The 27,725-nt window shown below is 33.2% G+C and overlaps 1 protein-coding gene across 23 annotated transcripts in view; it reads right to left on the bottom strand.

Annotated features, from left to right (window-relative positions):
* LOC127842803 (tripartite motif-containing protein 45-like) overlaps positions 1–27,725 on the bottom strand; it is a 203,529-nt gene that overhangs the window by 73,578 nt on the left and 102,226 nt on the right. For 20 of the 23 annotated variants that reach the window (XM_052372535.1, XM_052372536.1, XM_052372531.1 and 17 more), the window contains one exon: positions 9,775–9,792. In XM_052372535.1, the coding sequence (XP_052228495.1) occupies positions 9,775–9,792 (18 nt within the window). Of the gene's footprint in view, positions 1–9,774; positions 9,793–21,792; positions 21,938–27,725 lie in introns of those variants that run through there. The other 3 variants (XM_052372549.1, XM_052372551.1, XM_052372547.1) reach the window with 1 other exon arrangement.

The following is a 27,725-nucleotide window of genomic DNA, read 5'->3' on the forward strand; positions in this document are numbered from 1 at the left end:
ATATTGTCGATTACATAAAGTGTGTTTTTGTAGCTGTTTTATCCAATCATCTTGACAAGATGTGTCGATGCCATTGATGGCCTAGCCGGAAGCGAACATAGTTAACCAACCTAGATGAGCGACTGGACAAAACCTCCACAGCCTTCGGAATGACGATCTGTGCAGAGAAAACCAAACTGATGACCAGCAATACCGACGGCACCAGCAATGACATCAGGATCTGTGAGGAAAAACTAGAAACCGTCAACAACTTCAAATAACTTGGCGCAGTTGTCGCGGATACAGGATCAATGTCTGAAATACTCGCCACACAACAACAGCAGAGCTCAAAATACTGATGATCATCTGGAAGAACAGACACAAAGAAATCAGCTCAAAAGTCAAACAGATCCGTGTCCCAGTCGTGTCCACATTTTTGCACTTCTGCGAGTCATGGGCACTCACACTGAGAGACGTTCACCCACCATCAATGTGGTTAGATGACTCCTAAGCATATTCTACAAAGACCACATCACTAAAGAGGAAGTCAGAAACAGAGTCAAGAAAACCGTCGGACTTATCGACGATCTGCTGACCACTGTCAAATCACAGAAACTAAAGTGGTATGGGCAAGTCTCACGATCATCAGAAAATTTCCAAGACAATGCTACAAGGCACAGTACAGAGATGGAGGAAGAGAGTAAGACAAAGGAAACGATGGGAAGATAACATTACATAATGGACTGGGTTAGCACTTAGCGAGGCCTTGAGACTGTTTAACATACCATAAGAATGCAGAGAGCTAGCAGGCAATTCATCTGTGGTGCCCCAACGGCCATATTGACTACCGGCGAAGTTATGTGAAGTCGTATCCAACGTTTAACATATATTGATTGCGATAATTTAAGTTGGGGAAAAACTGGGAAATAAATTGTATCGGGAAAAGTTTTTAAATCCGTTTTTAATAATTTTTATATAAAAGTACCGCAAGTGTAAAATATAGACAAAAAACCGTTTTGTGATTGAGCGGTCTATGATGAAATATAGCTCTTTGTATAATGTCTCGGAAACAAATTAACGTTATCGTTTAAACAATTGGTTAAAATCAAGTTATAAGAAAATATGCAACGTACACACTAGACTTAACATAATAAGAGATGTTTCCCTTCTTTAATTTAATGGCCAGACTGTCATTGACATTCTGTTAATCAAATTATCATTTTATTTTGACTTTATGCTCGTCAATAAAGCAAATACTTTCGTCTTAATATAAATATTCATTTCTTTACGTAAACAGCTGCTTCAATAGTATAGCTTTTGTTAAGCTATTATATAATAAAGACGAACCGCGAATATTCTACTGGTGAAAATATCGCGCTAGGTCGCGATCGCAAACATTAACCGCAAATATCGAATTGAATTTCGAAATTTTATCGAGAAAAGCGAAATCATTTTTTACACGATTACATTACCCTTTCGTAAAGTAAAGGAAGAGTTCACGTTGGTATTGCAAGTATTTCTAAATGATTATTCTGCTGTTGAAGATCTGTTCCAAAGGGCTCCGCCCGGCTCTAAATCCAGCATGCTCTTCGATCAGCAGTTCCACGACCTTACCTTTCGATCGATTATGGCTGATGGTGCGGTAGTTCTCGTATAACTTGACGTTGCCCTTTTACTGTAGGGGTATGACAAGTGATCGGATCCAGGCCGTTGAAAAGTCATACCACATTTCCGGTGACCGTGATATAAAATACATTGAAAGAGCCAACAACTGCGTTGCCATCAGTGCTCTGATTGATTAAAGAAACGAATATCGAACTTCCGAAAAATATTTTCTCGCATAAAGAAAACAACTTCTTCGCGAGCTGTAATGCGGATGAATCTATAAAAATGGTTTGATGATGTTTGTCAATTACACTAACTTTGTCAGGTTGTTTTTTTTATTTTTAGTTTTAATATAAGCTAATAAAATAAACATAATCTAAAAAGGTGTCAAGATGTTCAAAAATAATAATTTATTATCCTGAAATTGTATTTAACATATTTTTATAAAAATCAAAATCAACTCCCTTTCTAAATTACAAAAAGCTTATCTAAGTATATTTAACCACGTTTTGTACATTTATCGCATGACTCTCAGACCAATTAACTTTGGAATTCGTATCGTTCATATCTTAGGAAACTTTTCAAACTCTCAGATCAAGTACATACATGTACTAGTAAATTTAAACTTGACAGTTACACAGACATTTAATAAACATTATTCCCCCCCCCCCTCCACACACACCATTGCTTCATTTGCTTACATCCACATTAAATGAAACTGGAATTAAACGCATTCACGGTGTTAACAATACGTTCAACGATTGAGAAAACACATTTCTTAAATGGAGCAGTTAAAAATCATTACATGTTTATTTAATTGTTCACTTGTTCATTAGTATGTATGAGAGTAATCTACTAACATAACAGTACTTGTCGATCTGAAATACAGAAATAATAAACAGTATTATTACTTATAAAGATATTGCAATACGAATGCATTTTTGTGTATGTGCTAACCAACATACTGTTTTTTCCGCTAACCAACATACTGTTTTTTCCCATCAAGGGAGACAATAAACATCTGCATGAGGCTGATCGCGTTTAACGACCAGTATAGTTCTTTAGATTTATACACATATACCTGAAGTTTCTTAGTAATACCATTACGCATATTTTGTTGTCTTCACCTATCTTAAAGCATATAAATTCAAGACACACAAAATTAATCGATAATCCAAGAATAGTAATATACACAAATAATGCATACTACAAATGTCCAGCTACATTTTACAAAATAAAGTCCTAATCTGTGACTCCGTTTTCACATTCACTGCATTTATATATCAAATGAATGATCTTTCACATTTATATCGCTCATATCTTGAAAAAGTATTTCAAAATGTTGGCTTTGCATAATAACGTTTTATTCCAGCTAGTGCAGATAATTTTAACCGTAGATGTATTTGTGTAGTTTTGATCAAATATGATTATAAAACTTTCTTATAGTTTTATCAAATGGAATGTAAGCTCGTATATATTAGACTTATAGCAACTGTGTTCATGCCGCCAATACATACATATCCATATCCAGTCTCTAAAAATCCATTTCATAAAAAAACAGGGAATAATAGTCCAGAACACATACTAATTTTCTTCTTGCATTAATTGCAGGGCTTCTCTGGAGCAGCGACGCAATTTGACTACTCAACGAGTCTTGGGCCTATGTAAAACCTGAACTTGGTTCTTTTGGGGGAAATCTAAAGAACGCTCATACAGTTTGGATCGAACCCGTGACCTCCCGATCGCTTGGCGAATACCATATCTACTACGCCACGGCGACCAATCTGATTGAAGTAAAGCCACACAATACTTTAAATATACTGTCCAGCGTCGTAGCCACGCTGAGGCTCACCGAGGCAGTTGTCTCGGCTAAAATTTGCAGAGCAATGTTGAGATAACAAGGAAATAAAAATAAATTTATGTCAAAGAATAAAATCTATATAAGAAATTGAGGCTATTAAATGAATTGTAGGCATTATGATATTCACAAACAAAATGATAATGCATATGCCCCTGTGACGCAATCGGTAACGCGTCGGACTCTAGATCCATTGACCACTATTATATTGTCACTGCGTTGGTTCGAATCCCAGTAGGTCAGGGATTTTTTTCCAAAAAACTTCCAGCAATGATCCTTTTTATATGTGCTTAAGATTGAAAACGCTTTTCACTTAAAGTATTAAAGCTTGATTTGGGAAAAAAGGGCCCTAAGGTGCTTTCAAGCTCTTAATGGGAAAAATCGTCCATGAATGTGTTCAAGGTGAACTTGTCTGAACTACAACAGCAAGTTTGCGGAAGATGATTTGATGTTAACTCAAAAATAAATTTTATAAAACAAACTCAAAAAATGTGGTTTAAATGGCTTTTAAAACGCACCAGAGACGTTCTAGGTATAAACAAATTTACGGGGGGGGGGGCATGCCCCCGGAACCCCCTGGAATGACCTAAGATACTGCCTCGGCTAAAATTTGGGTCTGGCTACGCCACTGCTATCGTTTACATTTATGCGATAATTTTGTATCTTGTTTTCCTGTTCGTCTTTGATCGAAGTTAAAATATTGCCATACGATGGGTGTTTATATTTACGTATTATCTATCACACCAGTATCCTTGTAAACGAAGTTGAATGGTGCTTCTTTCCTATTTAGGTATACATGAATACAATAGAAACCTTTTCCGTAACAATTTACATATACTTAAGTATGATTTTAAATCTGTTTATAGGTAATGTCAATTACCTTACCGACTTCTCAGTTTTGTCAAGTGTTGGTCATTGTTCACACAGTGTTGTTTTGTAAATGATTTATATCCTTATTGAAGACATTAAATCTAAAATAAAATACGCACAATTGAAAATGATTAAAACTATTATTTATGTTTAAGATATGTCATTTGTCTATCTTTCAAGATAGTTGGAAACGCCTCGTGGATACGGAACTCGTGTATTTTTCTGTACGTTTTAAATAAATTTTTATCAATTAACAAAAGCAGCACACAACCTATATATGTGTAATAGCTGTAATAACAAATAATATCGTCTGAATATTAGATATATAGTATTTATCAGATGGAATAAAAACAGTTTGCGATCACAAGACTTTGTTTTTGAAGCCGACTGCGTCTTCACTGAACTAGCATGGCAATATTGATAATTGTCGCCGCTAGAGAGCTGTTCGTACTTTTTGTACGTAACGAGCGATTAGCCTGGATATGGGAGGAGTTTAAAGTAGTACTTGTATTTGTATTTGGTTTCATGCTTCGGCTCTGGGCTTGTAACGGCTGATGAATGCACTCCCTGGCGGGTGCCATCGCTACGTGTTAGTGACCTTGGTTTATGCGCAGTAGAAGGCACATGTTAATTGACTTGGTGTGACCTCAGTGATTGATAGGTATTAGTAGCTGCTTTAGCTGAAGACGTCATCGGCAGGGATTGGGTACATGGACGCTCATAAACAGAGGATGAAAGTGATAACTAACTATGAACTGCTGAAAACTGAAAGATACGAGTATTTGGCTACACTGAGCTTTGTTGTGAGTTAGACATTGAGAAATTGAACACCTGTATCTGATCATTTTGACGAGAGACAAGAGGGCCAATACTACTCATATTGATTAACCTGCTTTTGCCCAGAATAGAGAACCAGTCTGGAAATTCATCTCGGATCACCTGCATCGTCAAGTCCCAGCTTAGCAGGGTACACTTTTTGTACTTTAGATTTAGGATGTTTTGATTTAAGATCATGGAAATCTTGCCATAGAAGCTTACGTGCAAGACGAATTTCTAGCGGGAAGTCTCTATCTATAGAGTACCTTGTACCCTTTACTTTGTAAAAACTACTCATTACGAGTTCAACGTCCGTAAAGTACCGAAAACAGATTGGCCTTGAATTATGTTGTTTGAATTTTCCGAATCGATGTGCTCTAACCATGTTCATATTGTCGCCATCAAGACTCAAACATTCACTCAATATTATACAGACTACGCTTAAGCAGTTTTCATTTTTCCTTTCACCAACACAAAAAAAACACATTTTGTTTCTATTTTTTGGCCTCACTATTTATCGACCTATACGCTAATGTTTTTTTCAGAAGTACATTTTGTGTATTTACAACGGTGTTGACTTCATTTATTGTCTTGTTGATATGTATGATGTTCTCAATTTTAGAGGCAAGTAGTTTTTGAGTATGACTAGTATCTGCGTTTATAGATTTCAGTCCACCATATATTATCGACAGTGATTTGCCTGTATTTCGCTTTCGTCATTTTTCCATTTCCAGGCGACCTTCGTCGGGACTGTCATCAATTGCATACATGTTCGTTGCCATAGTGGATCGAATGAAAGCAGTTTAACGGTAGTGGTTTCAGAGGATTAAATCCAGTATCATTGTACCGTACCGAAACCGATATATTCCCGATAATTGGATGGGATAAGCTTGTACTAGCTTGTACTAGCAAAACTGATAATCGGTGCTTGGAATTCATGATGCTAAATTCACACAAATAATTTTACAAATTGTACAAATGTATCACATAAATGGTCAAATATCCTTCGATAACCCAGTAATATTAATATAAATCAAAGTACTGACAGTACTGGTGTGACGATGCTTTTGAAGAGGATGGATATAAAAGCATCAATTTAAGTTTATCTACATCACCACAATTGTGTATGTGGGTAGGAAAAGTTTGGGTACGAACAAATTATGCCAAATTTGGGAATGAACAAATATTGGGTACGAAAAAAAATTGGGTGCGAACAAAATGTTGGGTACGAAAACAAATTAGGGTACGAAAAAGAAAATGGGTACGAAAAGTTTTGGGTACGAAAAAAGAAATGTGGGTACGGGGAAGTAGTACTGGTGGGGAACTTGACCCATTCAGCGAAACTGGGAGGCGGGTAACGTTCTTGATCAAATCTAAAAATAACTACATTGGGGGTTTTCCCAGCGTCCCAGCGTTTGAAGTGCCACATGGCAGTTTCGTATATATGGAATTTGTACACCCATTATTGCTGCTTCTTCCTGTATTTGCGCGATGATAATCTGAAATATTAACTTAATGACGCTATATTTTTAAATCTTTTTCTATAAAGAAGGAATGTAGTTGACACTTGTTTGTAGTTTCATTTTATCGTTCGTCAAAAAGTTGTAACTCTGTTACTCTGGTATCTTCAATACCATTGAGTAATTAAATTGTAATTATATTGAATGAGTTTTAATTCCCTTTTATTATTGTTTGATTTGAGTTACACTGCTATGACGTTAAATTTTATTTACACTTAAATGTTTTATGAATATTGTTGGGTCAAGTGTGAGGTTGAGCGCTCTATAACCGGTTTAAACTTGCCTTTAAACTAAATTTTTTCAATGAGAATTCAACACTGCTCCAGCAGATGGAGTTTCAATTCTTTATATTCTTCCTGTCCCGAATTTCTCGATAAATTTGAAAGAGGACGGTAACCAAGTCACCTTAACCTTTATCAATGATAATCACCAAAGTATGCCGATTGAGAAAATTTAGCTGACTCAATCGGACTGGCTCGGTCTTTTACATAGGTCGCCATTGTGAATAATTTCTTCATGGTATGATAGCTTAGACGAGCTGCTTCGCTAAAGCAGCATCGTAAAACATGCACTTATTTGTAAATATGTCCAGTTTAAACCACCTAGCTCACACAAACGTGACTTTACAGACACACTACATCACTTTATATGTTCTCGCAGAAAGCAAATAATAAACTTCTTCTCGAGCTGTAACGCGTGTGAATATATAAAAATGGTCTCATGCTGTCTGTCAATTTCACAAACTTTGACATGTATTTTTAACTTGTACTTATTCTATATCCGAACACTAACGCAATACAAACGGCAATCGTATTAAATGTTAACACCATCGTTATATGTTAGCGTCGTGTAATCGTTTCCACATGAGTCCCTATCCCAATCGTAAAATAAGATATTTGATGATGCCTTTATCTTCCAATCTTATCCATCGTTTGACCTAGACTTCTTCTGATAATTCGTGTAGTGGGAAAATAACACGCAAATCACATTAGGCACATTTATAAAATTTAAGGAATATTACTGCATTTGTTAAGTGTAGATAATGAAATTAAATTTCTGAACATACATATAGAACTGAAATTTTTGTCCAAAGAACAAAATTGTTCAAATAAATTATTTATCTCAGGTATCCGTCCGTGAGGTGCGTAAAGTTTGCAATATAAACGACAATCTAAGATCAACATTCATATATTAAGCTCATGAACATCATGCTTGCTTTGGGACAAAAAAAAATAAACATGATCCGAGAATATCATTCTAGGTTGAATTTTGGGCCAAAACTGATATCGAAATCAAAAAGCGCATTACGAATAAAGAGCTAGTGCGATCGTCTTGCTAACTCTGAAATCGAAATTCAAACACGAAACGCGAGTATCGAGCGAGGTTGAATGGCGAGCCAGCATAGCCATTTACTTTCAAAGAGAATTGCGCATATCGAGCTGGAAAACGTGTTGTGCAAGGTCTTTTAATAACGTTTAAACTTGAACCGCAAATACCGAGCTATGTTGAATTTGAATTTAGTGCCTTCAATAACATCCTCATTCATATGCAAATTGCGAATATTGCGCTAAGACTGTTTTCAATATTTAAACAAAAACGTAACCATCGAATTAGTTTTATTTCGATCCAGCGCTGATATCGACATTCAAAATTGAAACGCGAATATCGAGGTGGTACATATATATTATGCAAGCTGTGGTATCAAGTTTTAAGTAAGATTCGCGAATAAGATCAATTTCGAGCATGCTTTGACATCAACATTCAAAGGTGGTGAAAATGTCAAACTGATAAGGATATCGTGCGGGCTTTGAAATAAATATACAAAGCCAAACGAAAATAACCGAGTTTTGCATATATCAAGGTATATTGAAATCACGATTTTCTAGGCTTAAATGCAAGCAAGCAAGAACATCCGCTTTCAAAGGCGAACCGCAGATATCGAGCTGGTGAGATTTCGTTATTGCTCTAAGATAGAAATCCATTTGTCGACATAAACAAATAGGGCTTGACACATGAAATTCAAAATAAAGCGCGCCATGTAGAATTTTCCGACAATCTTGTCAGAGTTCTCCGTGGCTAAATCTGCACTGTTATTTAAGCCAAATTGTTCATGCTTCTTTCAGATTCTACTTAATTAGCAATTTTAAATGAAATGTTTGATCCATAGTTTACTTAATGTTTGTAAAGGCAACTTACTTGCAGACTATTCTTTGTAATGAAAATGTAATTTTTTGCACTTGTTAACCGTTGAAAACATGCATTAATGGTATGACAACGTCTTTAAATGTTTTGTGCACAAATGTAGATTTTAGTTTACATATTTCTCTATAATTTCTAACGATTATCAGCATTAAATATGTCTTCGCGCTCATTAGATGACTTAACTCTATATTTCGATGTGATACTAGATCTCTTTTCGAGGAAGCACACACGCGACATGCAAAACCAAGCGCGAATATCGAGCTGGTACAATTATTGTCCTTGCACTTAGACCAAACTTTAATAACGACTTAAAAGCATACATCTCCATTCACAATATTCAAAGTGAAGCGCAACCTTATATAATTTCCCGTCATTTTTGTCAGAGTTCTCCCAAGCTAAATCGTATTCTTAATAAAGCAAACATGTACATGTTTATTAAAGGTCTTCATATTTTGGGCATATTGTATGAGTTTTATTCCGCACATTTTATAGACAAACATATTACTTTTTATGCAAAATTCGCTATTTTGTAGACTTTATCTAATATGGTAAATAAAAGTATTCCTATGTTGTTTTCACTTTCCTAATCTAATGCTTTATACATGTGAATAAATTAATATTCATAGCCTTGATTCGATAATAAAGAAAGAACGAGTACTCGGACTTCATATAAAATACGATCTGAGTCTAAGTTAAGAGAGCGTGTAAAATACCAAACAAGAGCGTGCATAATCATATGTTTATGTCTAGATTTTAATTGAAACACATAGATGTGAAGACTTTAAGGAAGTCCGCATACATCTTCATCTTTTCAAGCAAATAAGTAATTCCTTGTTTCAAACATCAAGCTACATTTTTAATAAATTACAAGAATCTCATATATATTGATTTAATCATATATAGATATAACAGTACGTTACTCACCAATATAAAATCGTCTTCCTGAAATACACAAATGTTAAGCCATATTTAAATATAGCACAATATTTCGATATGATAAGCATTTTTGTTACTGTTTATAACAAACGATTCATGTCTTCACAGGAAATCCCGTTGTATTATTTTTCACAAAATGGACATAATACATACATACGCGGGTTTTATGAGAATATTTAGATCGGCTAAATGTGTATTGGATTTGTGTTATATTACATTCATCAATACAAACAAAGCATTGTTTAATTTGCACGAAATACATCATATGTGAACCTGTCTTAAATCTTAAACATATAATTTCCGTACTATATATTTAGAAACAATTTCCAATAGTTTATTAAGGATATTGAGAGGTGAATTCATACACTGATTAAACTTTCATTCCTTGTGTATAAACAAACGTTGACATTTCAAAGAAACGCAGTTAATCAATATTCTCAGAGTTAGATATCGTGTGTACTTGGAAATGCACATTTAATATAATTTACGTTACAGCATTGGTGAAACATTGAAAGCCTAGACTTTTATTTTCCTTTTCAAATTACTCTGTAGCTGCAACATATATTTAAGGGACCGTCAACCAGATTGACGAAAAATAAGAGTTTTAAAATACCGTACTTTTTTTACAATTATTAGTTTATTTTGATTAAAATATCACGACTGGTATATTACATTACTTGAAAAAGGTTGTTAAGTTTTCATACTTTCAGTATATTCGGTTCAAAGTTTACTAGGGATGTGTACCAGGTTACTACTAGTTAACTATAAATAACGCAAGTAGATTGATCATCATCGTCACGTGGTAAACCCAGGAATGCAAATTGTGCATGCGTAGTGAATTATATATATTATAAATATAAAATGATCAATCTACTTGCGTTATTTATCGTTTGTATATCTTTATGTAACCTATTTTCGCGATATACTTTCGATTTTACATCGCGAAATTTTATTACCGAATATACTGAAAATATGAACTTTTTATCAAATACTTACTTCACTCGCGATCATAGAAACACATATATTTACACGTTATTCGTGAATTTTACCAATTGTGAAATAAATTCGATCAATCATCAACATAACGAATACTTTTGTTTGAATATAAATATTCATTTTCACGACAGCAAGTGATATAATCCCTTTCATTTAATAATACTTTTTTATTAGCACAGATTGTCGCAAATGTATTAGTTAATATAGTGAGCATAACAGAATTTTTCAAATATAATCAATTACTTAACCTGGGTACAAACAAGTAAAGGGTCAGCTGAAACCTAATGTAAACATTTTGTTTGACCTTACCTTGACTTCATAATATGGACTTGATTATTTTCGATGTTAACGGACTGGTTATAATGATGATTTGACATTGCAATTATAGTCAACAAATGGTTCATAAAATTATGTCCTAATTTGAATTGTATTTATTTGAAACATATTTTATTTTCCAAAAAGCATTCAAACTATAGTTAATGGGAAGTGTTTAATTTCAATTATAATTTATTTATAATTTGAAGTACATGCAAATGCGTATAATAACGACCAGGCCGATTATATATTAAATTCGCCTATTACGGACGACGAAATAAAAACAAGTATCAGTAAGCTTAAACGTGGAAAATCTCAAGGTAAAGACGGGATCGGGGCGGAATTTTACACAAATACTAAACACGTTATAACTCCTATTTTAAGTGTACTTTTCAATAAGATTTTATCTTCCGACAGCTTACCTGATGCTTGGAGTGAAAGTATTATCGTACCTTTATATAAATCGGGTTCGCGAAGTGATCCTTCAAATTATCGAGGTATATCTTTAGTTGACGTTATGTACAAGATATTTGCAGGCATCATTAATAATAGATTAACCAGGTTTGCAAATGAATTAGATTTAATTGATGTGGCGCAAGCTGGGTTTAGAGCAGGATATTCGGTTACCGATAATATGTTTATTTTACAAAGCTAAGTGCAAAAATATATTTCTAAGCCTGGGGGTAGATTATATGTGTTATATGTGGATTTTTTTTAAAGGCGTTCGATTCCTTGGTGCATCATAAACTGTTCACATGCTTTATGCGTAAAGGAATCCAGGGCAATGTACTTAAGGTATTGACCTCAATGTATTCTAAACTTAAAAGTTATGTACGCACGAGCCCCGGTGCTATTTCGAGCCCGTTTACTTGTAATATCGGCACAAGACAGGGCGACTTGTGCTCGCCTATTATTTTTATTCGGCGTCAGCTGTATACGCCAGCTTTTCACCTTAGCCTGACCTTTGTTAGCGTCCAATAGAATTCAAATAAAACTTCCCGCGGCCAAGTACAGATGAATACACTTCATTGACTGCATTGGCTGATTTGATAATACCACTAGAACATTGGAAACATGTCCGCGTCTTTGTAACACTGTTTTACTGCGTGTTCAGCATGAAACAGTTTTATCTCTAATAAAAAGGCTTTATAGATAGAACAGTTTTACACTCAATCTCGACATCAATACAGTTTGTGCGTACATCTTTTATTTTCAGAGGATTTTCAGCGCGAGAACGTTGTGTACTTAAAGGCCATGTTCTCATATTTAGTACTGACTTCCATATTCCTGTCAACATGTTATATGTAAAAGTATAAAGAGCAGTGGAAGCGATGCCTCACTTTAATGTGTTGCATTTCAACCCGCGAGGTATAAGGGGTCAGTTCGCGGTTAGTGTGTTTGAATGTCAGAGTTTATATACAGGTCAGACCTTCTGTGCTGTTCGGAGTTCGCGGTCAGTTATATAATAGTTATATAATAAAGACGCTATAGCGTGAACTAGGTGAACCGGAATTTTCTTTACCACCAGAAAGATGTGAAATGAAGATATCCAGCGATATTATTTTATGGCATGTCAATAATAGATTTTTAATGTGTTTTCAACAATACCATGATAAATATTATTTTTAATTAATTAACAAGAATTATTCCATCATATTTACTAATGTATTATTGCAGCATATTGACTAATGTATTAAGTATGAGCGCGATGATTCTCGATACTGTTAATAATCGAATCAAATACACGTATCAATTCCCGATAAACCACTCAAACAGGTTTGTTCGAAGAACGCGCGTATACATATTTAAAATATGTACGGAGACTTCGCGTGTGGCCGGTTGACTTTGGTTTTCCTTTTTGTATCTATAGGTTTATGACCAGCAATATGTAATAATGTAAAATAAGCCGCGAAAACTCCGCGTAACATCCCGTACTGCGTTTGATGCAGCTAAAAACTGCACAGAAAAAGATATTAGCTATCCTTGATCTCATTCATTTAAATCTTTACCTTCCATAAACTCCAACCACAATCAACGCCGTATATCTTTTTTAAAGATATTTCTTGTTTTATATATAAATGATCTGTGTTCATTTATTCGACAAAAGTGCGATACTGGAATATTTGTAACAAACGATATCCCTGACATATTTTGTATACTTTTTGCTGATGATATTGCAAATTGTGCAGATACTGCTGTAAATCTTCAGTTGCAGATAAATGCTATTTCAGAATTTTGTACCTTAGTAAGCATGAATTTAAATCTTAAAAAACTGAGGTTATAGTATTTAAAAATGGGGGTCCATTACGTCACTATGAAAAATGGTATATCAATAATTGTCCAATAAATATAACGTCCGTCTATAAAAAATTGGGCATCCTATATACCCCACAGTTATGCTGGTCGGCTGCAAAAACTAAATGAGCCGCTCAGGGGCGAAAAGCATTATTTGCCATTAACAAATACCAAATTCCGTTCGCATATTTCTGCTGTACAGAGTTCTTTAAATTAGTTGATACCATGGTAACACCCATACTCGCATTCGGATCATAAATCTGGAGATTCACATATAGTGATTCAATAGAGCGTGCACAAATTGAAGCTTGCAAGTACTTTCTGGGTATAAAAACTACGGTCAATAACTGTGTAGCTTTAGGAGAATGTGGTCGTTTACCAATGTACATCATTTATCACTCAAAATGTATAAAATACTGGTGTAAACTTCTCCAGATGCCTGACAGAAGATATCCAAAAAACTGTTATAAAATGTTAAAGTCATTAGATGATATTGGAAGGCGAAATTGGACCACGGATGTAAAGGAGCTTCTTTTTAAATATGGGTTCGGCTTTATTTGGCCCTCACAGGATGTTGGTGATATTGAATTATTCATGCTCCGTTTTAAACAACGCCTTACTGATTGTGCAACTCAAACCTGGCACGAAAATATAAATGACTCTTCAAGATGCGATACTTACAGACAATTTAAAAGTTTATTAAACACGGAACGATATTTAGACATAACATTTCATTTCAAATTTCATAACAATTCCATTTCATTGCAGACAAGCGTTAGCGAGATTTCGTTGTTCAAGCCATAGGTTTCAAAAAGAGTTAGGTAGACAATTAGGAATACCAAGAAATCTTAGAATATGTGCACATTGTCAATTAGAAAATGAATCTGTAAAAACAGAGGATGAATATCATGTATTTTTTGAATGCTCTAAATATGCTGACATTAGGCAAATCTATTTGTATAATTGGTATCATGGCAGCCAAACTGTTTCAAATATCTTTGATCTGTTAAGAAATGAAAATGAGTTTGTAATTAAAAAAATAGCCTTTTATGTTTACCATTTAAAACGTTCTTCATATGGAACGTAATACTTGTAGTGGAAGTATGTTTGTTCTTATTTGTTTTTTTTTTGTTTTCTCTATTCAATGATATTATATATATATATGTATAGGTAGGGACAACTCTCTGTAGTATCTGTGTATATATATTTTGTAAACATGATGTATTATGGGTAGGAGGCCTTTGTTTACAATAAACTTACTAACTTACTTATGATTTATTCAAAGTGTGTTGTTTTTTATATATCGTAAGATATTGCTATGTACATGTTGTGTATATTTCGTGATTATTTTCTGAAAGTCATTTGCATGTATAGCAAGGTGAACTTATCATACATTTGTGTATTTATTTTATAATCGGAAACCAGCTCATATCTGTCAGTCTTGTTAAAATTTACGCTGCATATTACAAAATAGGTTTATGCTACCAATCTGGTATTAATTTTATTGATAATCGCAATACAATGAACATTTTAAATATGGTATGTATCACGTTCTAATCTTTGGCTAAGGAAAATTATTAACAGATTACTTTATTCAACACTTAAATAATTGAAAACAGAAATGTGCAGTAAATATAATATTGATATCATTTGTATTTTTTAATCACAACTCAAATACAAATATTCAATTTCTGAACGTGCATTGAAAGCAAATTATTCAAATCATGTTAAATTAATTCTAAACACGATTAATGTAAAGCTAAATATATTTACCCGTCACTTCAAAGGTATTATTATTTAGCTATGTATGCTTAAATTTGATACCTGTATTCGCATTTGCCATTGAGCAGATACAAATATCGTGCTAGCGCTGATATTACAATTCAACCATGAATGGAGAGTATTGAGCTAGTTCTAATCTCCAGTATGCGCAGACATCTCCATATAAATATTGAGCTGGTAAGAATATCATGCCTGATATTAGGTCGAAACTTAAAAAGGCCATTTGTGTAAGCCAAAATGTTCATGCACCATTACAGATCTTCTCCATTATGATATTGTGAATGAACATTGTTTAACAAATGTTGAAGATGAACATATTATAATTATAACGAATTGGCTAATCTGTGAATATCGTCTAATTTTGGCAATTAACGTACTACGACCATGCTGATTTATAGCTAAATAAACTTCAGCCAACAGTTTATATAGTATTGACAGACATGTACGCTGAAGCGAACCCCATATCGAAAGTCAACTAGAGTCGTAACATATTTATGTCACGCTATAAATGAAAGATAGTTCATTTTCTTGGATACATTTCTACATATATTGGTAAATGAATGTACATTACTGCATCGGGGCATATTTTAAGGTTCAAATTTTTCAAATGCATCTTACAATAGATGAAAATAACTCTCATCAGCCTGAAATTCACAATTTTGACGCCATAGTCGCTTTGTCACGTGACCAGTTTTCATTCGGATACTTTCGGATTGATCATGGCATTTTTTGCTGAAATTGTAAACATTACTTTTATTTCCTGAAATCTATTATTTGTGATTAACAACTTACGTCTGTTGGATTAAAAGACTGATTTCAAAGTGAATCAAGTAATTTTAAATATTTTTAACTTTAAGTTTGTATTTACACTACAATGTGTTTACAAAACAAACAAGAATAATTTAAAATACCGGGAAATGTCATTCTGAATTTGAAAACACTTGAGCACATGATACAATGTCTGTTACTAAACATGGAAATAACGTAAAATTACCGTAAAATCTAGGGAGATTCACATTTCAAAATGTCTGTCGCATCACAGAAAAGATAAATTTCAAATGTTTAAGATAGTATTTTTTGAAAGAATATATCAGTTAAATGTGAAAATGTCAATCTGTCCGATCAAGTGGTTGATTTGGGCCAATAACTGCATTTAAAAGCTGTTTGGGACCGGTCTTTGTTAACTCTCAACTTTTCTTGAATTTCTGGTTGACTTACCAAACGGGTTTGGTCCATAACTTTAAAGTCGCGCCAGTCAAAAATCATAAAAAGCGATATTGAAAGTTATGGTAGCCAGAACTAGTTAATTTGACTTGCCTGATCACATTTTTTTTCAGTGCCGGTTTTCTAAAAAAAAGTGACACTTTGTATTTTATATCAAAGGGTTAAAAGGGAGACGTTTAAAAGCAACAAACTATAATATAAGATAATTGTATTTGTTTTAAACTATCATTTGTATTTACGGTATTAAAATTAGTATGTTTATTTCTCTATTGCTGACCTGTCATTCATTATTTAATATTAGTACATTAGAAAATCCATAAGCTGATGGTATATTTGACATGTAGTTTCCTGACACATAAATTGTATTGAAAACACCTTTGTTGTCAACGTTTTGTACCAAATTGAATAGTTAAACATTTCATTTGCGTAAATGTCTTTCGTATACACAATAAAATTAAGTATACTAATGTTTAGCCTTCAGAGCATATTCAAATGAAGTCATGCGGGGCTCAGTCAATTTAAGTAATGCCATTATAGTTGTTCGCTCAATTTAATGCGAATCAAAAATGTAAGGCTTTACCAAGATATTTACAAACAAATGCTCTTTCTTTAAAGTAAACGTAACTGAATAGCAATAGAAAATGTTGTTCTCTCTTTTACACGAGTTCAAATGGAGGTTTTGTCGTAGAGTTTAAAGTATACATCACATTAATAGATGCTTTTGCTTTGAACTGAACAATCAATTGAATGATATTTGGAATATAAACGATTTTATGTTTATATAAGTTTTATATTAAATTTTTCATACAAAAATTAGGATGTTAATAAAATTAATAATTTTAAATAAATAGTATTTTGTGTGGGCCTTTGGTGGCAGATCGATTAGTTATTAAACGCGTTGCCAGGGAAACATACATGTTTAACGTTGTGGATATGCAAGTCGTGATTTTATTTTACTCTACTTGTGAAATAATTTGATTATCTTACAAAAGCCACGAAAAAAAGTATATATGTTTAATATAACCATTAACATCGCCTGAATTTAAGTAGTTATTAAATGGAATCGTAAATAATGTTTGCGATTAAAGCAATACGAAATATCTGTATATATACAAAGGGTGTGCTCCTCTGGATCATCGACTTATTTGACTATTAAAGGAGTCTTTTGCCTGGGTAGAACCAGTACTTGGTGTCTTTGGGGAGATCTTAAGAACGCTCACACAATGTGAATCGAACATGTGACCTTCCGATCGCTATGCGGACAACATATCTACGACGCCACGGTGACCAATCTAATCGAAGTAGAGCGACACAATAATTACTCTAAATAACTATCGTACAAAAATATCAGCAATTTTGTTTCTTGAATGTCTGTTCGTATTTGATCGAAGTTTAAATATTGCGATACACATGGTAAAATTTTTACGTATTATCTATTTCACCGGTACCCTTGTTAACGAAGTTGAATGGTGCTACTTTACTTTACTTTACTCACTTTACTTAAGGTAAAATTAATGCGAAAATAAAGGTTTAAAAGAGCAATTAACTTACATTAAAGTATGTTTGTATATCTGGTAATAGGTCATGTTAATTAACTTGTTTTTGGTTTGAAACACAGAAGTAATAGTTCGTTATAATATTTAAAAAAAACTTCGCAAAGACGATGTCGTTTTTACGCGATTTTCATTACGCTTTAGCCTGCTTTTGATGTAACAACTAGATTTTTGAGTGATGTTCACTGTGCACACAAAGTTGTTTTTGTACATGATTTGAATCCTTATTGAAGATATTCAATCTAAAAGAAAATACACCAAATTTAGAATGTTAAAAATTATTATTAATGTTTAATATATATTATATTTATCTATTTCAACATAATTTGATAGGCCTCGTGGATACTCAACTCGTGTATTTTTTATGTACTTGCTTTGATCATTCAACAAAAGCAACGCTTAACCTATATATTTTAAATAGCTTTGATAACAAATAATATCGTCCGAATATTAGTAATGATCAAATGGAATAACCTATTTTTACGATAACAAGTGATACGGTATATTTGTTTTCGTTAACTTTGTTTTAAGTGAATGAACATATCATTTTTGCGATCATAATCGAATTTGAAAACATAAATACAAGCTTAAAAGTATTTTTATTAAATATGATCAAATTGAGAAAACCTTATCCAAATCTTAACTCGGATACACATACAAAATTAATGGTTGATAAAAAATATGATCAGACGGTTAAGTTAATTATTCTTTAACAGTGATGACTGGCGGGTTTATAATTTAAACGGACTAGTTATTAAGATGCTAGGAGTTCGATGTTAAAGACAAAAAATGATTTATGTGTTTAAATTTTGCATTTAAAAATACATACTTCTCGAAATAACTTTATATGACAAAAAATGTATAACAAGCCAGTCATACTGTTAGTATTGTATGTTGTTTTATTTGCAATACACTCCATTAAATGAGTGTGTGAGCTACAATTTTAACTATTAAGACCCTTGCCATAAACAATTATATTCCCGTATACTGTGCTTTTTATTATTCATAGTTATTTATTATCAGTTATTTATATTTATTTATTTATTCATTCTTGTTATGTTATTATATTATTATAGGGTATGCGCAAACTGCGATCAGGTTTCTATGAAATTAACGCAGCAAATAAAAAAATAGTGTCTTGTTTACCGATACGGTATAAATGTTATTGGTTATCGCAATGTAATTAACACTTTAAAATATGGTATACGTTTTTGTTGTGACTATCCCTAAATTTATTTCGGACAAACAATAAAAAGCATGGATAACTTTCTTATAGTTTCATCAAATGGGAATGTGAGCTCGTATAGATTAGACTGATTGCAATTTTGCCCATGCCGTCATTAAATATATATCCGTACCCAGTCCCTGAAAATGCATTATATAAAAAATAAATAAACCAGGAAATAATGGTCTTGAACTCATATTTATCTGATCGAAGTAGAGATGCAACATATTTACTCTAAACGTCATATCATTAAAAGTAATGCGATTTAATCGTTATATCGCATACATTTGAATAATAGTACGTTAACAGTAAAGATTAAGTGTTTCTTGTATTTTTGTTCGTCTTAATGCGAAGTTAACATATTGCAATAAGCAAGAGCATAACCCCTCATAGTTTTATATTTTTTTAATTATCTAATACATCGGTAACCTGGTTAACACAGTCGCATGGTGTTTCTTTCGTATTTAGGAAAGAATGAATAAGATGGTAAAACTTTAAAGAGACATGTTCACAGATTTTGGCATGTTTTGAAGTTTGTAATTACATGTTTTAAATTGATCAATATAAAATTTTAAACTAATAAGCTCCAGTATAAAATAATAATAATAATTTAAAGAAAGGCAAATTCAGATCCTTGAGTAAAAGTCTTAGAAGCTAACACTCGGCCATCCGTACTAATATAGTTAAAAACGTATTCCATACTATACATCAGCAATTATCATGTAAAAATAAAACGGTAACAACAGAGCCCTTCGAATTATTCAATCGTTTGGCGTTTGCAACGCTATATAATTTTAAGTTTTGCAATCGTCAAAAGATGCATATCACGGTTATTTAAGAGCATGGTTAATGTTCAGTATAACTGATTCATTGTAAATATCATAACTGCAATAACAATTTGCAAATCTGAAAAAAAGTTTGTCAATTTTCCAAAACCTGAAAATATCCCTTGAATTGAGTAGTTTACATAAATGAAGGTATGTTTGTATATATTTTAATAAGTCAAGTTATTTAACTTACCAAGTTCTCACTTTTGATCTAAACGTACAGCAATGATGTAACGCATTAATAGTGTTGAAAAAAAATCAAAAACGATATCATAGTTGTACGCTTGCGAACGACTAAGGTTAATAGCGCGGTTCTGGAAATCGGTCTGCAAAAGAGCTGCTGTTCATTGTATCATTAAAAATCATGGATTGAAGGCAACTTATTGTATCCGTTTAGTACTGTCTTTGAGATACAAAAGTTCTACTCTCAACCCACATCCGCACCGAGAAAGAGTATACTTTGCATTACTGTTTTGCATAATGAAAATAGTCCACTATGTGCTTTGTTATAATCACGCAACACAGTCGCCTTAAGGTTATATCGGCAAATTAGCCAAAAGTGCATTCTTGCAGATGAACTCTGAAAAACTCACATACATGAACATGCGCCCAACACAGAAGGTGAGTATTTTAATAGCAACCTTAATTTCAGCCGATTCCGCATTAGAACAAAGGGAGAAAAACTGAAAAACCCAGTACCATTTTAATCAGTGATCGATAGAACCATTATTACATTGTGTAAAGCAAAAACATTTATTTAAGGAAAAAGGTTTTATTTGTATATGCATATACATTCCATTTCAATATTGTTTCATTATAATAAGTAATACACTGTTAATTGAGCAAAATTGTGATCATCGGAAATAATTAATACATATTCGCGGCAAATCAACATACAACAACAAACAAGGTTTATTGTGATCATTTTCTATATTGTTTGTGTTCGAAATATGTTTTAATAATACTTATATTTATATAAAACCAGATTTTCGCAAGGATGGCAAACTTCGCACTTTTACTCGGTACTCGGTCACTAAATCGTCCGGGGAAGACATAATGGAGTATCGAGAAACGTTGATAACACAGTATTTCTTACAAGATGCGAACACGAAAACTATCACAATAGTGTAGAGTCATGATACGACGGAATTATCTAACTACAAATATGTGCCGTTCTTGGTTTGTCGGTACGGAAATCCTTCTTCAAAGACTGAATAGGCTATCGAAATTTGCCAGTTTGCTATGAATAACACAATTTTAACTTCCATTTTCTATCGTAAAGTATTTGCGTAGATGTTCAAAATTATAAGTAGCAAAGAGATGTTTAAAGATCCGAGTCATGAGAAAATGGGTATTATTCCATATGCGACCAGCGTACCTAAAGCCAAGCTTGCACATCTCGCCGTCTAGTAAGGTGATACCTAATTCAACTAAGAAACCTTGCGTGATCTATAGTGGACAGCGCAGCTAATGACCAGACTTCGCTGACTGTGATTGAACTACGCTATCCGAAACACAATAAGACCTATTTCCGCAGAACGCGGCTGTAAAAGTGTAATTGGAATGTGTCAACATAAAACTGCGTGATAATCAAATATTAAAATACCAAATATAATGATGTCGAAAAAATTAACTTATAATTATCCATGTAAGGACACACAAGATGTTATCTCCCATAGTATAATTTCTTCGAACAGTGGTTTGTGATTTTACAATACGTGATTTTAATAACACACGTTTCATGTGGTTAAGTTGCGACGTACAAGTGACAAAAACAACAACAAATTAAAATTTTGTTTTAAATTTAATTATTTAAAAACGTGATTTTTCTAGCATTATTTCAAAGTCAAGATATGCATCGACAATATCGTTTTAAGAGATTTCTTTTCAACTAAGCTTCATCTTTGCAATAATAAGTGGAACTTGTGTGAATCCTGAAAAAAGAAACACATTTTATAGACTACAGGTGATTTTCCTCCTTTTTTAGGAACAATTTGTCCCAAAAGGGAGACAATTATTATCTGAACGAGCGGCTGCTCGAGTTAAAATAAGAAAAATGCGCCGCTTAGCTCATTCACCGCATACATATCAAACGAATTATCTTGGCAATTCATTTTGCTCATATCTGTTTCAGAATGTTTGCTGTGTTTAAAAATGTTCCCCTCGTGCTGGTTCAGCTGAATTTTCGATGTTTGTGTATTTGTATAGTTTCGATCAATTGCGTCTATGTTAGTTTTAAATGGACAAATGAAACCAAACTTACGTTCAACATGATATTTATCCCTAGATTGTTGGTTGTTCTTATATTTATACCGTCCTTAAATGTAAATAAAATAACCGCCTTTACAATCTTAAGAATGTGTACAATGCTTTAAAGACACAGTCTTGAATTATTCAGTTTAAAAACAGTTTAGTTTGATAAGTGTTTGGTTACATGTAATCGTACTTTATCCACCTTTCCATACATGTATTCCCTACGCTGAAGTACACAATGGTAAATTATATTAATATAGATCAACAGATTTCGATACAATAGGCATTTTTGTTATACGCCTTATGTACTAAAAGAAAATACCTATGTATATGTTCTCACAAAAAGGAGACATGAATTCTTGCGCGAATATTTATATTGGCCTACCGTGCACTGTATTTGTGTTACCTTATATTTTTCAAAACATGCAAACCATCGTTTTTGTGCAAAAAATAAAACATGAGAAAACCTGTCTGTAAACTAAAGTATGAGCAGTATAAAACTGTATATTTAGTGCATTTTTTGCTGTTATGGGATGTCAGACAAATTATATATTTATGTTGTTTTTTATTATCGAGATTCAGCAAATTGCTGTATGTTATTTTTTTTAATTAACACTGCATTTAAAAAAATGTTCGTGGTAACCATTCTGGTTTCAGTGTTATTGAATATCGCAATACAATGAACACTTTTATAAATGGTGTGCTATCATGTATCTCGTTCTTATCTATAAATATCCAATTAGGGCAAACTATTTAAAGATGTGCGTATTCAACATATAAATAGTTTTAAAACTGAAGATTAGCTCGAAAAAAGAAACTGAAATTAATTTAATGTTAAATAAACACCACAAAACAACATCCAATTGCTGAAAGTGCATTTAATGCATTCTTTTTTTAATCATGGAATATTGATTCTGAACAAATCTGTGTGAAGTACAGCTTAACAATATTTACCCGTCACTCAATTGGAAGTTTGTTTTTTTATTTATTCTAATCATGTGTTTCCTGTTTTTGCATTAATCTTTGTTCGGTGTTCAATTATTTAAATACATGTACACATATGCATAAACACCAGCATCATTACGGCGTTTTCGAGCTTTATTTCTGTTCAAGTTAAACCAACAGCACATTTTTGAAACAATATAACAGTGCTATTTATATTGATTCGTTTGCAGAGTGGAAATAAAAGGCCAACAATTAAAACATTTTTTGCAAAGCTTCACGTGAAAAAAATGTATTGATTGCAACTAATGCATGAATTTGTCCAATAAATTCGTAGACTCTTGGATCGAGTCATTGTAATAAAAAACGACATACCGTTTTAAAGTCTAACGCGCTACATGTATGTAAAAAATCATATATGTCGTTCTATTGTATTGGTGTTTTAATAGTTAATGGCATTAACAAAAGTGATTGCTGTATAATCCAACCATCTTTGCCAATGACATGGATGGCTAGCCGGAATCGAGTGCCTGGACAAACCACCACAACTTTCGGAATGAAGATCAGTGAAGAGAAAACCAAACTGATGACAACAATACCGACGGCACCAGCACTGACAGAATCAGTGCCAAAAACCTAATGACCGTCAACAGCTTCAAATATCTGGAAGCATTTGTCACAGATACAGGATCCATGCCTGAAATATTCACCAGTCGCGCAATCATAGTAGCGCTCTCAAAACCATCTTGAAGGACAGAAACATAGCCCTCAGCTCAAAAGTCAGACTGCTGCGCGCCCTAGTCGTATCAATAATTGTGTACGCCTGCGAGTCATCCGACCTAAACTGGACTTGGAGATAAGTATACCATTAAGACGAGATGCTTACTGAGACTCCTGGGCATCCCCTACAAAAGACCACATCACCAACAAGGTAGTCGAAAACAGAGTCAAGAAAACCATGAGACCTTACGATGATATGCTGACCACTGTTTAAAAACGGAAACTAAAGTTGTATGGGCAAAGCTCACGGTCATCAGGACTTACCAAGACTGTGCTGCAAAGTACAGTACATTAAGGGAGGAAGAAGGTCAGACAACGAAACGATGAGAAGATAACATCACAGAATGGACAGGGTAGAGACTTTACGAAGCCTTGAGACTGTCCGACAGAAGAAAAGAATGCAGAGAGCGGAATGCCAAGTCACATGTGTTTCCCCAACGATCATTCAGACTACGGGCGAAGTGATGTGAAGTCGTATCCAACTTTAAACCTATAACTATATATTGCGATAACTTATGTCTGGGAACTCTGTGACATAAATTGTGTCGGGTAAATTGTTTGAATCCATAGAATTTTACCGCGAGTATAAACTATAGACAAAAAACTGTTGTCTGATGTAACGGTCTATAATTTAATATCGCTCTTTGTATAATGTCTCGAGACTCAATTTACGTTATTGTTTAGACAAAACAAGTGGTTTAAATCAAGTAATTAAAATATCTTAAACGTCCAAGCAAGAACTAATTAGAGATTTTTCCCTTAATAAATGTAATGGTCAGACTTGATAATTGTATTCAGTTTATCAAATTGTCATTTTATTTTGACTTTATGCTCGCCAACAAAACAAATACTTTCGTCGTAATATAAATATTTATTTGTAACGTTAACAACCGCAACAATAAAATAGCTTTTATACAATTATTGTATAATTAAGGCGAACAGCGATATTGGAAGTGGTGATAATATCGAGATAGGTCGCGTTCGTTATGCCAACATCAACCGAGATTTTTTAGAGAAAAAACGATATCATGTATAACATGTATATAATTACATTACGTTTAAGTCTGCTTTTGATGTAACAACTAGTTTTGTCAATTAATGTACATTGTGCTCACTGTGTTGTTTTTGTAAATAATTTGATTCGTTTTTGAAGACATTCGATCTAAAAGAAATTACACAAAATTGAGAATGTTTTCAAATTATTATTTATGTGTAATATATGTTACTTGTCTATATTACAACATAGTTGTAAACGCCTCGTGGATAAGCATCTCATGTTGTTTTTATTTTGTATTTGTTAAACAAAATTTGATCATTCAACAAAAGCAACACAAAACCTATATACATTTAAAAGCTGTCATAACAAATATAATCGTCATAATATTAGTATTAATCAAATTAAATAAATACTGTATACGATAACAACTGCTACGATATATTTGAATTCGTAAACTTTTGTTTTTAAACTTAAGCGAACAAATCTTTTTTGCAAACATAATCGAATTTGAAAAGATAAGTTCAAGCTTAAAAGTTTCTTTATTAAATATGATCAAGTTGAGCAATTCCTATCCAAATCTTAACTCGGATTCAAATATACAATTAATGGTTGACAAAAAATTATGATTAGTCGGGATAGTTGAAAACGAAGTATTGTTTCACAGCGATGCCTGACTTGTTTGTAATATTAACGGACTGGTTGTGATGATGATAAGAGTTGTGATGATTATAAGTAATGTCGTTATATTTGTTTTGCTCAATTTCATGCGAATCAACAAATTAAGGCATAAAAAAGATATTTACAAGCAGAGGCTATTTCTATAAAGTAAACGTAACTGAATAGCAATAGAAAAATGTCGTCCGCATGATTACATGAGTTCGGATATTTACTTGAGGTATTGAATTAGAGTTTAAAGTATATATCTCATTTGTAGATTTTTCTTTGAACTGAATAATCAATTGAATTTGATTTGAAATGTTAACGTTTTTTAATGCTTAAATAAGTTTTATATTGAATTTTTCATAACAACAATTAGGATGTTAAAAACAATTAATAACCTTAAATAAATAAATATTTATCTATATTTCGACATAAAGAGACGTTGTGTGGCTTTTGCTGGCAGCTCGAATACTTATTTACCACGTTGCCAGGGAAACATACATGTTTATACTGGTGGATATGGCAGTCTTGTGTTTGTTTAACTGTATTATCTAACAAAAGCTAAGCAAAACCAATATATGTTTAATATAACCATTAATATCGTCTGACTTTCAGTCTTTATTTTATGGAGTAAATACTGTTAACGATTACAAGTGATACGATATACTTGTTTTTGGAAACTTGTTTGATAACAGCCATGATTTTGTTTAACATATTTAAGAAATCACGCATCTTCGGCAAACCTTATTCAAAAGTCAAATTGGCTTCACATTAAAAGTCAATATTTTTTTTTAAATACGACTAGTCAAGTAAGTGGCAAACCAAGTATTGTTTTATACTCATGGCTTGCTTGTTGTTAACGTTATCGTTTCCTATACTGCCGTTTAAGATTTGTAAGTCCGACTGTATGCACATATCAATTAACACATTTCAATTGTTATTGACACACTTGTCTTGTAAAAATCTAGGTAAACCATATCAATATCGTTATCATCGGGTAAATGTAAATAATCTAAATCAACATCGTTAGTGACAAAATCTGGCATAGTAGTTGTACGACTATTAAAATAACCACATAGGATTAATTGGTAACTTAATGAGACACTTTTAATTTTATCAATAGAATCCAATATTCTATCGAATGTGTTGGTTTTTTTTCATATTGATTGCTTCTCGCACTGAATTCTGGGAGAATATAACATAAACTAATAAACAAATCATCTGATATCCCTACTTGATTTGTGTTAATCCATATCCACAAAAGATCATCTCAGTCTAGAATGAAATTATATCATCATTGACTAAATTATTTCTAAAATAAATCATCATTCCCAGTGAGCTTCCTTTGCTATTTATAGCATTTTTTACTTGATGAAGCGCGCATTAGTCAAAACCGTCATTGTTGTAGTCAATGAAATCTTCCGATCATGTCTCTGTCAGCAGAACATCATCATTTATTTTAATACTGTTTGTTATTCACTACTTTTTAGTTTATTTAAACATTAAGTAATCAAACCCTGAACGTTTAGGTGCGAAACACGTAAGTTGACCTTCTCCTGCGTCCCCTATGCAACTGGGTATAAACTCTGAGCAAGCCAGCTAACATTTGGTGTTTGGACCTCTGTCAGAGAGACACTCGCCGGGTCCACAGAGGAAGCGGGTATCTTAAGACGTGGTACGTCACCAGACTTTGTTTTTGAAGCTTACTGCGTCTTCACTGAACTAACAGGGCAATGTTGATAATTGTCGCCGCAAGAGAGCTGTTCGTACTTTTTGTACGATGAGAGCGATTAGCCTGGATATGCGAGGAGTTTAAAGTAGTGCTTGTATTTTATTTGGTTTGATGCTCTGCGCTCTGGGCTTGTAGCGGCTGATGAATGCACTCGCTGGCGGGCGCCATCGCTACGTGTTAGTGACATTAGTTTGTGCGCAGTAGAAGGCATATGTTCATTGACATGGTGTGACCTCGGTGACTGATAGGTATTACTAGCTGCTTTAGATGAAAACGTCATCGGCAGGATTGGGTACTTGGACGCTCATTAACCGAGGATGAAAGTGATAACTAACTGTGAACTGCTGAAAACTGAGAG

This window comes from Dreissena polymorpha, chromosome 8, assembly GCF_020536995.1.
Source record: "Dreissena polymorpha isolate Duluth1 chromosome 8, UMN_Dpol_1.0, whole genome shotgun sequence".
In the NCBI taxonomy this organism is placed as follows: Eukaryota; Metazoa; Mollusca; class Bivalvia; order Myida; family Dreissenidae; genus Dreissena; species Dreissena polymorpha.